The sequence below is a fragment of the Oryctolagus cuniculus genome, chromosome 15, assembly GCF_051225735.1.
Source record: "Oryctolagus cuniculus isolate XC-2025 breed Fujian yellow rabbit chromosome 15, ASM5122573v1, whole genome shotgun sequence".
NCBI lineage: Eukaryota > Metazoa > Chordata > Mammalia > Lagomorpha > Leporidae > Oryctolagus > Oryctolagus cuniculus.
The window spans coordinates 36,031,330-36,046,143 of record NC_142881.1 but is presented as its reverse complement, the minus strand read 5'-3'; the positions used below and the strand labels follow the sequence as shown (position 1 = coordinate 36,046,143).

The window sequence follows — 14,814 nt, the reverse complement described above, 5'->3', positions numbered from 1 at the left end:
CTCCAATATTTTCTTTTATGAGACTAAATACTAGCAAAAGCTTTGTGGCATTTCTTGAAACTTAATTACTCAGCTTTTAAATTTCCTTAAATAACACATTTACTATGTAATTATTCTGTGCTTACAAAATTGAACTTGTAACTGCCAAGTGATCATTTACATTTAATGTACTTGGTAAATGCAGGTGTATCTATTGCTGATCGAGAGGCCAGTCTGGAATTAATTAAGTTGGATATATCCCGTACATTTCCATCTCTCTACATCTTTCAGAAGGTGAGGTTTTCTAATCAGCTTATAACTACATTTTTTTATCCTTCTATATCAACATCAGTATTTCTCTGAAGGCATAACTGTTATTTTTAAAAGGCAAAAGTATAAAACTTTGGGCTTTTACATAAAAGTATAAAACTAGTAAGAAAATTTTAAAGTAATTTTTATTATTTTATTCCACTGACTGAAACATATTAGAGTCAGCATGACATCATATATTCATATATTTTGTGTAATAGGTACTTGATACATTTTTATTTCGGTGAATTTCTCTTTTGCTTTTTATTCTGTAAGATACTTAATTTCTTAATATTTTTACTTGGTAGATTGATAAAATATAAAGAACTTTGCTCCAACACTTAAAATTTTCACTATTACTATTGAAATAGGAATAGTTTACTTTTTTGAGTAAAGGTTATTAGGAAGTTGCTTGTCTTTATGACCTGAGAAATAACTACATTTTATTTTATTTATTTATTTATTTATTTATTTATTATATTTTATTTTTTACTCAAGTCTTTATACACATGGAATTCCTCTGTCCTTAGATTGATAAAAATGAGGTAAAACTTTTTACATTAATATTGAAATTTTGCTGTAACTTAATTTAGTGTAGTTTGATAGTTTTTTCTGAATTAGTTAAAATTAAACAATCTGTAGTTATCAGACTCTTATTGTAATAAATCTGAAGTCTTTAAAATATTGTTTATAAACTATATAGTTTGTATCTATCAAGTCCATCTTTTTTGTTATTTAGGATTATTTTTAATAATTTAAAAAACATCTTTATAGTGAATTTAGAATGTTTTGACAGTTGTTCAATACACTAAATGTTAGTTTATTAACATGTTATGTAAGAATTAACTATGAGACAATTATTTTTATATTTTCAATTTTCTCTCCTAAGGGTGGCCCATATCATGATGTTTTACATAGTATCTTAGGGGCATATACATGTTACAGACCTGATGTTGGTTATGTAAGTATTTGTTTCAATTTTTTTAATAGAAAAATATTATCTAAACTCTTAGCAAAATATGATGTATTAGCTCTCAAATGTCTGTATCACTATGTCTGTTTTCTTTGGGCTTATCAATTTACATGGAGAGGAATTTTTCCATATCTTGCCAGGAGATTATATGACCCTCTACGAGCTTCTTAGGAGAGCTATACGGATTTCACCATTCAGTTTGTGAACTTTAATACTCCTGCTGTCAGAATGAGGCCTTAGCCCCTTTTCCTATCCCTCTTTTCACTGATTTTACCTCTAGGAAATAAACTTCTTATGTTTTGCCAGGCTAATGCAAGAACAGGTACCTATCTATAAGGGATAGGGGAGGGCTGGCACTGTGGCTCACTTGGCTAATCCTCCGCCTGCGGCACCGGCACCCTGGTTCTAGTCCTGGTTGGGGTGCCGGAGTCTGTCCTGGCTGCTCTGCACTTCCGGTGCAGCTCTCTGCTGTGGCCCAGGAAGGCAGTGGAGGATGGCCCAAGTGCTTGGGCCCTACCCCTGCATGGGAGACCAGAAGGAGGCACCTGGCTCCTGGCTTTGGATCAGCGCAGCGCCGGCTGTGACGGCCATTTGGGGGGTGAACCTATGGAAGGAAGACCTTTCTCTCTGTCTCTCTCTCTCTCTCACTGTCTAACTCTGCCTGTCTTCCCCCACCACCACCACCAAAAAAAAAAAAAAAAAAAAAAAAGGGATAGGGGAGGAGATTTGCTCCACTCACAGCCTTTGAACCTATTTTTAGGCTATTCCTCAATTTTGGAGGTACTTTGTAACTTCAATTCCTCACTCTTCCATGGTTTTGTGGCTGATTTGGCTTGTTGATTATTGGCTTTCTTCCCTTTAGGTATTTTAGTTTTAACATTTTCCACTTATTTATATTAAAATTTCTAAAATGCTGTTGACAGCTCTTATCCACTGTTCATATCCTTTTCCATTCTCTTTGTCTATTTAAGTTAATACTTCTATTTCTTTGTTGTCATTTTAGTTGGATTTTGGGAGGGAACAAAGGAATGAATGTTCAATTGCCATGTTTAACTAAAAGTCATAAAACTTTCATCTTCTCATCTGTTAAAAATAGAAGAATATTAGACACCTCACTTATAAGGTGGCCATGTAATACAAGTTAACTTTGTTCTGTTTTATGTTCATTTGTATGTTTGTATGCTTAGAGTTTAGGAGGAGAAAACATATAATAAACAACAAACAAATAAATCATGTTATACTAATAGATGATAAGTGATATGGAAAAAGTGTGGCATGGCAAAGGGGAGAACTGCCAGGTTTGGGGTGGGGTAGGTTGTAATATTAAAAAGATAGTTCTGGGACCTGCACTGCAGCCTAGCTAGCCCGGTGACGCTGGCATCCCTTATGAGCAGCGGTTCATGTCCTGGTTGCCGCTGGCATCCCTTATGAGCAGCGGTTCATGTCCTGGTTGCTCCACTTCTGATCCAGCTGTCTGCTGATGTCCTAAGAAAAGCTGTGGAATTTGGAGCCCAAGTACTGGGGCCTCTGCTACCCATGCGGGAGATCCAGAGGAAGCTCCTGGCTCCTGGCTTCAGATTGGCCTAGCTCCAGCCACTGTGGCCATTTAGGGAGTGAACCAGTAGATGGAAGATTCCCTCCCCGCCCCCCCTCCCCCGTAACTCTGCCTTTCAAATAAAAGCATGTATAATTGCTTAATCGGCAGCATTTTTTTTCTTTTTTAACGGCATATAAAATAATGTAACTTCTAATAAATGGCATTGTAGATCCAATTAAACATATTTTAATCCCTTCTGTTTACTTTGCTATCATTATATTATAGATGATTAGCCTTATGTCCCTTTTATCTGTTCAGCAAATGTTGTCATACTAAGAGCACAGTCATGATTGGAGTCAGTTCTCTGTATTAGTTTCCTGTTGTCACTGTAACAGATTACTGCAAACTTAGTGGCTTTATTTTTTATTTAAAGATTTATTTTATGTATTTGAGAGGCAGAGTTAGAGCGAGAGCGAGAGAGAGAGAGAGAGGGGCTCACTCCCCTAATGGCTGCAATGACTGGGGCTGAGCCAGCGCAAATGCAGGAGGCTGGAACTCCATCCTGGTCTCCCACATGGCAAGGGCCCAAGTACTTGGGCCATCTTCCCTTGCATTCTCAGGCTAATATTAGCAGGGAACTGGATTGAAATGGAGCAGCTGGGACTCGGAACAAATGCTCATATGGGATGTTGGCATTGCAGGAGGCAGTTTAACCTGTGTTGCCACAATGCTGACCACAACTTAGTGACTTTAAGCAACATACATTTATTATTTGAAAGTTCATGAAGTCATAAGTGTGAAACACATTTAATTGGATACAATTCAAGGTATTGTCAGGCCTGTGTTTCCTCTGGAGGCTCCAGGGGAGTATTCATTTTCTTGTCTAGAAACTGCCTAGGTTCATGGCCTCCTACCTCTATCTTCAAAGCCAGCAGTGTAGTGTTCTTTAGCTTGCTTTCTGACTCTTCTGCTTCCCTCTTTCACATGTAAGTGCCCTCATGGTGATTACTTTGGGCCCACTCTGATTTTCCAGGATTATCTTCCCACCCTAAGATGCTTACTATATCATATCTTCAAAGTCCCTTTTGGCCTGTGTTATAACATTTTTAGATTCTGGGGATTAGGTCTTGGGTATCTTTGGAGGGCAATCATTCTGGTCTCTGTCCTCAATTGGCAAAGAACACTCATAAGAAGCTAGAGGAAGCGGAGGAGAACAAAGACATACTGAATCATAGAAGCTAAATGGGGGCCGGCGCCGTGGCTCACTTGGTTAATCCTCCGCCTGCAGTGCCGACATCCCATATGGGTGCCGGGTTCTAGTCCTGGTTTCTCCTCTTCCAGTCCAGCTCTCTGCTGTGGCCCGGAAAGGCAGTGGAGGATGGCCCAAGTGCTTGGGCCCTACACCTGCATGGGAGACCAGGAGGAAGCACCTGGCTTCTGGCTTTGGATTGGTGTAGCTGGGGCCATAGCGGCCATTTGTGAGTTGAACCAACGGAAGGAAGACCTTTCTCTCTGTCTCTCTCTCTCACTGTCTAACTCTCTCTCTCAAATAAATAAATAAATAAAAAGAAGCTAAAGGAATGCTGCTGCAAGGGTAGGAAAGTACCTGTGAGATTTTACAATGCATGTCATTAGTTATATTGGCAAGAGAAAGTATCCAGGTAGTATAGTAATGAAGTGGGAGTCTATGTTGACATGTGTTTAAAAGTAAATAAGAAGCTGAGAAAGTAGATAGGGATTATAGGCAGCTATTTTTTTTATGATTTATTTATTTATTTGAATGGCAGAGTTATAGAGAGGCAGAGTCAGCAAAAGAGAGAGAAAGAGAGAAGAGGGAGGTCTTCCATCCACGGGTTCACTCCCAGATGGCCACAAAGCTGCGCCAATCTGAAGCCAGGAACCAGGAGCCAGGAGTCACACTGGTGGAGGGCCATCCTCTACTGATTTTCCAAGTATAGGCAGCTTTTTCAAAGGGTTGGGAAGAAAAAATGGAGGTATCATTATAGTTATTCCTTGTGGTCTCCCTGCCCAAGTCCATTAATAGAATTCTCTGCCAGAAGTAAATGCTTGATACTCTTTCTTTCTCTTTTCGTATCGTCCCCTGCCCTCCCTTCCCCTCCCCCTTCCTCCCCTCTCCTCCCCTCTCCTTGTTACAGACAGTGAGAGGGAGAGACAGAAAGGTCTTCCTTCTGTTGGTTCACTCCCCAAATGGCCACAATGGCTGGAGCTACACCGATCTGAAGCCAGGAGCTAGGTGCTTCTTCCTGGTTTCCCATGTGGGTGCAGGGGCCCAAGGACTTGAGCCATCTTCTACTGCTTTCCCAGGCCACAGCAGAGAGCTGGATTGGAAGAAGGGCAGCCGGTGGTGCAGACGGAGGATTAACCTACTGTGCCATGGCGCCAGCCCTTTGATACTTTTTCATAAAAGAAATGTACAGTAGCTACTGAGAACTGACAGATATAACATGGATTAGCTTTTTACTAGAGGCCTTTTACAGTATGAATATATCTTACTTTTTCCAAATGTCTGTTATTCCCATTATAAAACTTGTGCTCCAACTGGCTTGGTCCTGTTTTTGTCTTTGCACCTGCTGCTTTTCCACCTTTGAATGGTTTACCCTATTTCTTTATCCTGCTTTTCTAGGAATCCAGGCTCACTATCTCAACCCCTGTGCCCTTTCTTTCTTGGAATTTCAATAGCACATCCAGAAGACGTCTTATTTTTACTTGAACAGATTATGCTATAATCACCTGATTTTCATTAAAATTTGTTATTTTGAAAGAATTCACAGAAGAAATGAAAACCAAGTAGTACACTGAGCTAGACTTAGAGCAAGTAAAAACTGATTTTTTTCTTTTGTCCAAAATTTTCCCTAATACTTTAACTCACACCATATAAACAAGAAATGTAAAAATAAGGGAGGTTTCATAAGTATTAGTTGTTCTCTATATTTACATTTGCTGAGAAGAAAAAAGAAATTTTGGTTAATTCTACTTTGTAATGTCATTTGTAGTTTTTCAGAAGTACAATAAAATAAACTGTTTAGAATTATAATTATAAATCCATTTTGATTGATTTCTTTATAGAATTATAATTGTAAATCCATTTGATTGATTTATTTCCCATTTGAAGGTCCAAGGGATGTCCTTCATTGCAGCAGTACTCATTCTCAATCTGGAAGAAGCGGATGCCTTCATTGCGTTTGCTAATCTTCTGAATAAGCCATGCCAGTTGGCCTTTTTTCGTGTGGATCACAGCATGGTATGAGCATTTGGAATGGATTGTGTTTTTCTTTCTCTGTTTCTTTAGTCTCAGTGTTCTCTTAGAATGAAAAAAACAATAATTGAAGACTTAAGATAATTTTGATCTAAAATAAATTTTATGTTGAGTTGTGGTTTTGTAATTGCTTGATGAGAAGACTAATAAGTAAGCTTTTTCTGTTAATGTTTAAAAATTTAATTTCTCTATTTCTAGAGTATACTCTTTGATATTTGATTTTTTTCTGTATGTAGATGTTGAAATATTTTGCAACATTTGAAGTATTTTTTGAAGAAAATCTCTCCAAACTATTTCTTCATTTTAAGTCTTACAGTCTTACACCAGACATATACTTGATAGACTGGTAAGTTATAAATAATGAAAAGGAAGTAAAATTTAACTTTGTAAATATTTTAAGAACTACAGTAAATCTGAGGCATAGTATCATGCATTGTACAAACCTTCCCTTACAAATAGAGGGTTTTCACATTTCTGTAGGAATGCATTTGGTTAAGAGCATGGACTCTGGGTTGAAATCAGAATCTCAGTTTGTGTTTCAGTTTCTTATCTATAAGATGGGAATAATATCTATATTTGGAGATGCATTGAGGATATTTTACATGGATTATCTCATTTAGTACCTAGCATAAACTATGGTTCTAACAGTTAGATGCTATCCTTTTTTATTCTTAATACAAAAGGACTTAATGGTTGTTATGATAGTGTTGCTTTACTAAGGTTTGGATCCAGCTTTCTGACATTGTAATGATGTCTTGTTTAAGTGCTAGTATCTTTTTCCCATGCTCCAATTCTAGATACTCTGTTTTACTTTGGAGATTTTTCCTGGCAATCAGTAGCCAGTTGATTTTACAATGGTGGGTGAATTTTTGCCAGAGATGTAACAGTGTTAAGATGGGATGTTAAGAGTACATATGATGGCCTGCACTGTGGCGTGGTGGGTAAGGCCACCATATGCAGCACTGGCATTCCATATGGGCACCAGTTCGAGTCCCAGCTGCTCCACTTCTGATCCAGCTCTCTGCTGTGGCCTGGGAAAGCTGTAGAAGGTGGCTCAAGTCCTTGGGCCCTTGCACCCATGTGGGAGACCTGGAAGGAGCTCCTGGCTCCTGGCTTCGTTTTGGCACAGCTCTGCTGCCGTTGCGGCCAATTGGGGAGTGAACCAGTGGATGCAAGACCTGTCTCCGACTCTCCTTCTTTCTTTGTGTAGCTCTGACTTTCAAATAAATCTTTAAAAACAGAGTACATATGGAAAAATTAAAATTTAAGTCCAAATCATGCAAAACTAGTGGGGTTCGTGTAAATGATATTAGACTTTAATATGGAAAAATAAATAAATAATAGCACTGATCAAATATGATGCCTTCCTACTTGTTTGGGCTTTTTAAAAATGTGTTATTTTGCAGTGTATTCTCCTTCCATTCCCACTAGGAACATTAGAGTTCCTCTGGGAAGGACCAAGGATAATGCAGAGAAGGGTTTTTATCAAGGGACCTAGAGAACCAGGATCAAATACTAATTCTGTGAAGCAAAAGACAAAAAGTCTCAATTGTAGTCTTAAGGATTATGAACATGGGACATATCAGAATCACAGTTGCTATAGGCAACAGACTGGAATTAATGATGAGTGAATACTGTGTACTAGAAACTGCCTAGATATTCCCTTTCTCATTTTTAGCAGTGAAATTAGTATTCTCTGTACTACTAAAAGTATTCTTTTTGTTATATGATTAAATGTGTGTTTATAATTCAGGAAGTAGAGTTGTGTTTCTGTCTCTGTTGACCTTATTTTACATATAAATTCCAGAATCATTTTTGCAAGCGAGGAATGAATTAAGTGGCAATGCTGAATTTTTTTTAAAAAGATTTTATTTATTTTTGAGAGATAGAGTTACAGACAGTGAGAGGGAGAGAGAGAGAGAGAAAGGTCTTCCCATTGGTTTACTCTCTAAATGGCCCCAAAGGTCGTAGCTGTGCCAATCTGAAGCCAGGAGCCAGGTGCCTCCTCCTGGTCTCCCACGTGGGTGCAGGGGCCCAAGGACTTGGGCCATCTTCTACTGCCTTCCCAGGCCAAAGCAGAGAGCTGGATTGGAAGAGGGGCAGCCGGGACTAGAACCAGCGCCCATATGGGATGCCAGCACTGCAGGCAGAGGATTAACCTACTGTGCCACAGTGCTGCCCCCCCCCCCCCCCCCCCCGCTTTTTTAAAGCAAGGAAGCCTTTTAGTGCTTTCCCTAAAATTCTGTCAGTACTGCCCCAAAGAAACTATCAGTAAAAAATTTGTCCTTTTTTTTTTTTGCTATGACAACTTCAAGATGAGTTTTCTGTGGCACCTATTCTCTCCACTTCCCTAACGAGAATGCCACCTGTGGCATAACTGGATAAAGAATTACATGGTCAGAAAGTATGGAAAAAACCATTTTGGTGATTTTATCGGAAAAGAAGTAGCAAGTAAAGCTGCTGAAGAGGGAAAAATAAATAAAAAACAATTGATTCTTATGGAAGGGGAAGAGAAAAAAGTCTTGCATGAACAAGTTACTAGAATCTGATATTTGGGTTCTTAATACAATAATCATAACTTTTATCACACATTTCTTATGTACCAGATACTATTTTATATTTTTATAAAAAGTATTATATTTATTAACATCTTTAATTTTGAAAACAACCCTATGAGGATGGTACTTTAATCTTAATCTATTAATGAAGAAAATGGGGGCATAGTGAGGACAAATGTCTTGCTTAAGGTAATTCAACTAATAAGTGGCAAATTCAGTATTAAAGCACGGACATTCTGGTTTCAGAGCCCATACCCTTAAAAATTAGACTATTCTACCACTGTTGCTTGTATTATATCTTAACTTTTCAAGTTTAAAAAATAACACAATTTCATGATTTACTAATTTCCTACTACTGAAGTTTGAATAAAGAAGCCATATTTTATTTGCCTTTTATCCCTAATTAAGCACTGTTCTTTTTCCATAGAGATTTTTAATAAGTGAATGAGACAGTAAATGAAAAACTTCAGTGATTATTTTCTCTCCTTACTTTAGGATCTTTACACTGTATAGCAAATCCTTACCACTTGATCTGGCCTGTCGAGTGTGGGACGTATTTTGCAGAGATGGGGAGGAATTTTTATTTAGGACTGGATTAGGAATCCTTCGATTATATGAAGATATTCTCCTGCAGATGGACTTTATTCATATAGCACAATTTCTCACTAAATTGCCAGAAGATATCACATCAGAAAAACTGTTCAGCTGTATTGCAGCCATTCAGATGCAGAATAGCACCAAAAAATGGACTCAGGTAGAGTGACATTTTCCTATCTATAATAGATTTGTTAATCAGTTGACTTCTTGTTAAAATAGTTATTTCTCAAATGACAATGCTTATATTTAAAAATATACATCTTCTAAAAATAATTGTGATGTCAAAGAAATAAGAATTTAAAGCAGTTTGTCCCTCTCACTTAACCAAACCTGTGGCTTTAGTTTTATGTTAAGTCCAGTAATATTTTGAGTTTAGTGAAGTACAACCTGTAATAGTATTTCATTTGCCAGTGCACTTATTTAATTATTTTGGTATTTCAGATAGAGAAAACTTTTATTAAACACCTGCCTCATACTAAGAGTTTGCATGGAAAGAATATGATATATGATCTTAACTTTTTAAAGGCTTAGTCTTTCTAGAGAAGCAGACATACTAACATACTAATTCAGTGACATAAATATTATGACATAATCCATGGATACTGACAATTAGGGTTATAAGTTCACAGTTTTATTCCTTATGAAAATGAAATACAGAAATATTGATCCAGAAAGTGTTCTGTTACTGAATAGTAGTTTAATAATATCTGGCTATTGATAAACACTGGAATCTTAATTGTTTAATAAAACAAGGAGATTGGAGAATGGCAGTGTTTTAGGGGACAGAGTTAAGTATATGAAAGCTTTTTCATGTTTCTAAATTATATTTACTTAAATTTCTTTAATTTGGGTGACTTTTTGGATTAATTTTTATTCTGTGTAACTTCTAGGTCTTCACTTCTGTAATGAAGGATATTAAAGAAGGAGACAAGAACAGTAGTCCTGCTCTGAAAAGCTGATCTTCAAAATTAACAGACTAATTGAAACATAAGATGTTTTTTGGATAAAAGTTTTTTGTTTCTTAGGTAGAAAGCATGGAAGAAAATGTTGGAGAAATCTTAAAACAATCAAGAGGTGGAAAACTGCTGATTTTAAATTCCATGGCTGAAATGAAATAAGTAACTTATTGACAGTATTAATGAAAAAGTGTTTTGTAGGGGAAGCCATTTTTGAAAGGAAAAAACTTAAATGGCTACTTCATACTCCAAAATTTGGAGTGAAGAGTTTAATGCAATAACTTTTTAAAATAGCCTAAAAAATCCTTCCAATTTTTACGTCTTTTCTTCTTAAATAATTACCACAATTGCACTTTGGAGGTCAGAGTAAGACTGTTAAATAGTACTCTAACTTCCAAAAATACTGTTTTATAGATATTATCTCCAGTGCTGACCCTTTGAAAATATGACAGACAAAAAATAAGCAACTCTGGTTGTAAATTAAGTCATGGAAGTTGTCACCTTCATTCACAAATTGGGGAAAATCTGTGTTATGTGGTAACTAGAAATATTGGTGGGAGATTGTTAATTATTTGTTTGGGCTTTCCCCCACAATATTGTGTCTATTTGTTTTGGAAGGTAATTTTTTTCTCTTACTTAAGGAATTCCTATCACTTAAAGAATTTTTATCCTTTTTTTTTTTTCACCCTAGTGTAACAAGTTGTTCATCTGGTATTTTAACATTAAGAAAACTAAATAAGTGATAGAAGTTCTTTGCACTTTAATGGACTAAAGACTTAACTTTGGGAGTTAAGTCCAAAAATATAAATGAAGTATTTCACTGGTAAGACTAAAAAGTAATGAATTCTAAGAGTTCTTAAATAGTGTACTACTTGACAAGATTAAATTTTTAAAAAATTCCTCCATTATCTATAGAAGCAAAATTCATTAATTTCAGTTGAAATCTTAATAATAGCTAAGTCCATGACTTGTAAAACACTATGCATATTTTTTCTAATCAATGGAAATCAAAGAAAAAGTAAAATTAACTTTTTTTCTGAGTTCTACTTTGATAGCATAATAAAGAATATTAATCATTGGTAAATTGGCATTAAATTTATTATGTTTAATTTTTTGAACTTAAACTAAGTCATTGAGTGTTATGATACTTGTTTAACATGCTATTTGGTTAATTAATTTATGCTGTGTTTTTATGTTGCAGTTTGTTTTGAAACAACACATAAACACACTATTTCTGTTAGTGGTATATCTACAGTCTTCAAGCTAACAAGCCCAAGATCCTTGTTAGTGTAATGACTGCCTCTTAAAGAGTATGGGACCAGAGGGTGCCCATGGAATTTTATGTCATTGGTCATTCTAGCCTAGGGACTACTATTGGAACCCTCAGAAGTTAACTCCTTTTAGAGAGCCTTGCTTAATGGTAACTGGTAGTGTAATACAATATCGAGGGAGTTTCTAGGATCTTACAAGTTTTAGGATGACCTTTTAACTCTGGTAGCTACTTCCTTGGTATTGATATTCCTGATAGAGGGAATGTAATGTCTAGCAGTAATCTCACTGAGGTTATACTACCTGCCTAAATTTAATCTTACTTTTATGTATTTGTTGCCTAAGTTGGATCTATGTTACTGTATTCCTTTTTCTTATTTTTTTTTCTTATTGTACAGTTTCTTTACCTTTCAAGTATAAATGTGTATATAAAGTGTAAATATAAAGAATCCACTAAAAACCACTAGTAACAGTAACTGTGTAAATAAAACTTATAAGCAGAGTATTTACTTGAAATGAGTCTTCATTACTTTGGGGATATCTAGTTTATTAAACCACATCCTGAGGGAAAAAAAGAAATACGCTTTTTTTTTTTGGTCAGATTTCTCTTCCAAGGGATGCACTAGGCCTTGTCTTTTGAAAGGCAACATTGGCAGCTAAATATTATATCTTCCCTTGAAACTGTATATAGGCAATATGTGGTTATTCATGTGGTCAGAATATGCAGGATTGTTTGTTTTTGGTTAAAGTATATTTAAAATTAAAAAAACTCCTAAAATATTTAAGACATTCTGAGATTTAAGGTTTTATTTGCTTGTCTACTTAATATATCCTTTAGCCCTGTTCTGCATTGCTAATATTTAAATGTTACTAGAGGTCTCGAATGACTAGTATAGTGTTCTGAAGTCAGCATTTGCTGATTTCTTTTGCATTGATTCCATTCATATGATGTTATTGGTTTGTTATTGTTTAACTTTACAAGTTAGGCAGCCTTTACAAAAGAGCATACAAATTTGCAGAGCCTCTGATTTCAAGATGACATTTTTCATTGTAGCTTAGGAACTAATGCTGTTTCTACCTATAGCAGTCAATTCTATTGAATGTGTACTGTTAGAAGGTACGATTCTAAAACATATAATCAGGAAACTTGTACTTCATAATGTCATATGGTTTATCTTGATTTTTCAGTTCCTATTTTTGTTTAGATAGGATAAAATTAACTTATACTCAAAAAGCATGTTCAAACAGTAGAGACTGGAATAAACGAGGCAAGAAAGATGTGAGGTAGCATTGGAAAATCAATCATTTTAATTTGCCATAAACAATTAATATAGTGTTACTCTGGAAAGAAAGTGTTTTTTTTGTAATGAATTCATATTATTTTGCTGTTGACATTGTCTAAAAGTTAAATTCTCAAATGTAGTAAAACTTCATTAAAACGTCACTATTTCACCGCATGTAAAAACTAAAATAAAGATATTTCAAGCCAGATTTCAGGGAAAGTAGCTGCTTCAGAGAAAGCCTTGTCCTTTAAAGATATTGTTTGCATACTAAGAGTGTAATTGCAATAAAAGTGCATTACATGGAAATTTTAATTACTGAAGTGACATTTATTAAGCCTACTTATATGCTATGTCCTGCTTCTTAATATTTTGTTAGGCTACATAAATTTCTAATGCCTGGGAAGTTAGAAAATTGCTCTTCCTTTCAAGCATTCTACTGTTTGTATTGATTGTTCCTCAGTCCAAATTAATGAAGTTTTACTGTGCACATTTCTTTTTGTGTGCTAGATTTATTTTCTAAAAAACTTTAGAGAGGAAAGTTGACCTTAAAAAAATTACATTGCCAAAATGTTTCACCTGTTGAACATTTAAGTAAATAGTATTTCATGGTTTTATTAAATTTAAGGTAAATGACTTTTGTACCATATAATGTATTTGGAAAATCACTTTGTAATAAAAACATAAGTGATAACCTAATAAAGACTTGATGGAGTATATAAAATTCACAGCAATCAGGATCTATAGTATTTTCTCATTTTTCATCTTCATATAATGATATTACAGAACCAGAAAGTGAAACTTTGGATTCTCCTGGTCTAGACCTTACTGATGTTGTATTTTGATTACTACATGAATCCCAAGGCTTTTAATTTTAGATATTCCTAAGAAAATTTGAAAGGGAAATATTTACTTGAAATTTTTTTATAGATTTATAAAAGGCTCTGACACCTGTGTTTGGACTTCATTTTCAACTGAGACGATATATAGGAGATCATTTTAATGACAGGGTTTATTCTAATTTTAAATTATACCATGTGACTTTAATTGTATTTCAGTAAGGTGCTACCTCACTTATCATGTTCTGATTTAATTTTTACACTCATGTATGTGAGCCCATGAAAATAAACAGGTCTCATTAAATTTTTAATCAGATTGTATGTTTTATGATTTTCTAAAAGTGTCATTGAACTCCATCATTTCCTTCTCAAGATCCTCTAATGACTTTCCTCATAATAAAAACCCGAAGTCTTTATCCTGGTTTACAAGATCCAACTTGATCTGGTCACTGCCCATCTGTGCACTTTCAACTCCCATGTACCCTCATTTATTCCACTCTAAGTACAATGGAGTTTATTTACTATTGAATTGCTAGTACTCCAAATATTGCCTGGTGCTACCTATGATACATATGGGTGATTGGATTCTTTTTATTTTGCTCCATTTCTCACAGAACTTACCTTTCATTTACAATTTTTATACAAGATTATGCTATTGGCCAGAAACTCAAATTATTTCTGGTTCATTCTGATATTTCAATACTTACAAATGTTGAACTGGTGAAAGTCAGAAATAGGAATATCAGGGCTGGCGCCGCAGCTCACTTGGCTAATCCTCTGCCTGCGGTGCCAGCACCCCAGGTTCTAGTCCTGGCTGGGGCACCGGGTACTACTCCCAGTTGCTCCTCTTCCAGTCCAGCTCTCTGCTGTGGCCCAGGAGGGCAGAGGAGGATGGCCCAAGTGCTTGGGTCCCTGCACATGCATGGGAGACCGGGAGGAAGTGCCTGGCTCCTGGCTTCGGATCAGCACAGCGCTGGCCATAGCGGCCATTAGGGGAGTGAACCAGTGAAAGGAAGACCTTTTTCACTGTCTCTCTCTCACTGTCTATAACTCTCTCCCTGTCTCTCTCTAACTCTGCCTGGCAAAAAAAGAAAAAAAAAAAAGGAATATCAGGAGAGAGTGGGTCAGAGAAGATAAGGGACAAGGGTATTTTCACAGAGTGGTGATTAACAGTGTTATGCCACAGTGAGATTGAGCTAACTAAGCTAAGAGATGTCTATTATGTTTAGCAACAGGGAGG

At 36.0% G+C, this 14,814-nt stretch overlaps 1 protein-coding gene across 6 annotated transcripts in view; it reads left to right on the top strand.

The window, feature by feature from the left end:
• The window catches only part of TBC1D12 (TBC1 domain family member 12), a 131,496-nt gene extending 119,536 nt beyond the window's left edge, over positions 1-11,960 (top strand). For 5 of the 6 annotated variants that reach the window (XR_016222112.1, XM_051823425.3, XM_051823424.3 and 2 more), the window contains 6 exons: positions 185-273; positions 1,178-1,249; positions 5,932-6,060; positions 6,312-6,421; positions 9,129-9,387; positions 10,121-11,960. Coding sequence is in view for 4 of the 6 variants with exons in the window: in XM_051823425.3 (XP_051679385.3) it covers positions 185-273; positions 1,178-1,249; positions 5,932-6,060; positions 6,312-6,421; positions 9,129-9,387; positions 10,121-10,189 (728 nt within the window). In the remaining 2 variants the exon portion in view is untranslated. The remainder of the gene's footprint in view (positions 1-184; positions 274-1,177; positions 1,250-5,931; positions 6,061-6,311; positions 6,422-9,128; positions 9,388-10,120) is intronic. The other variant, XR_016222113.1, reaches the window with a different exon arrangement.
• The last annotated feature ends 2,854 nt before the right edge of the window (positions 11,961-14,814 follow it).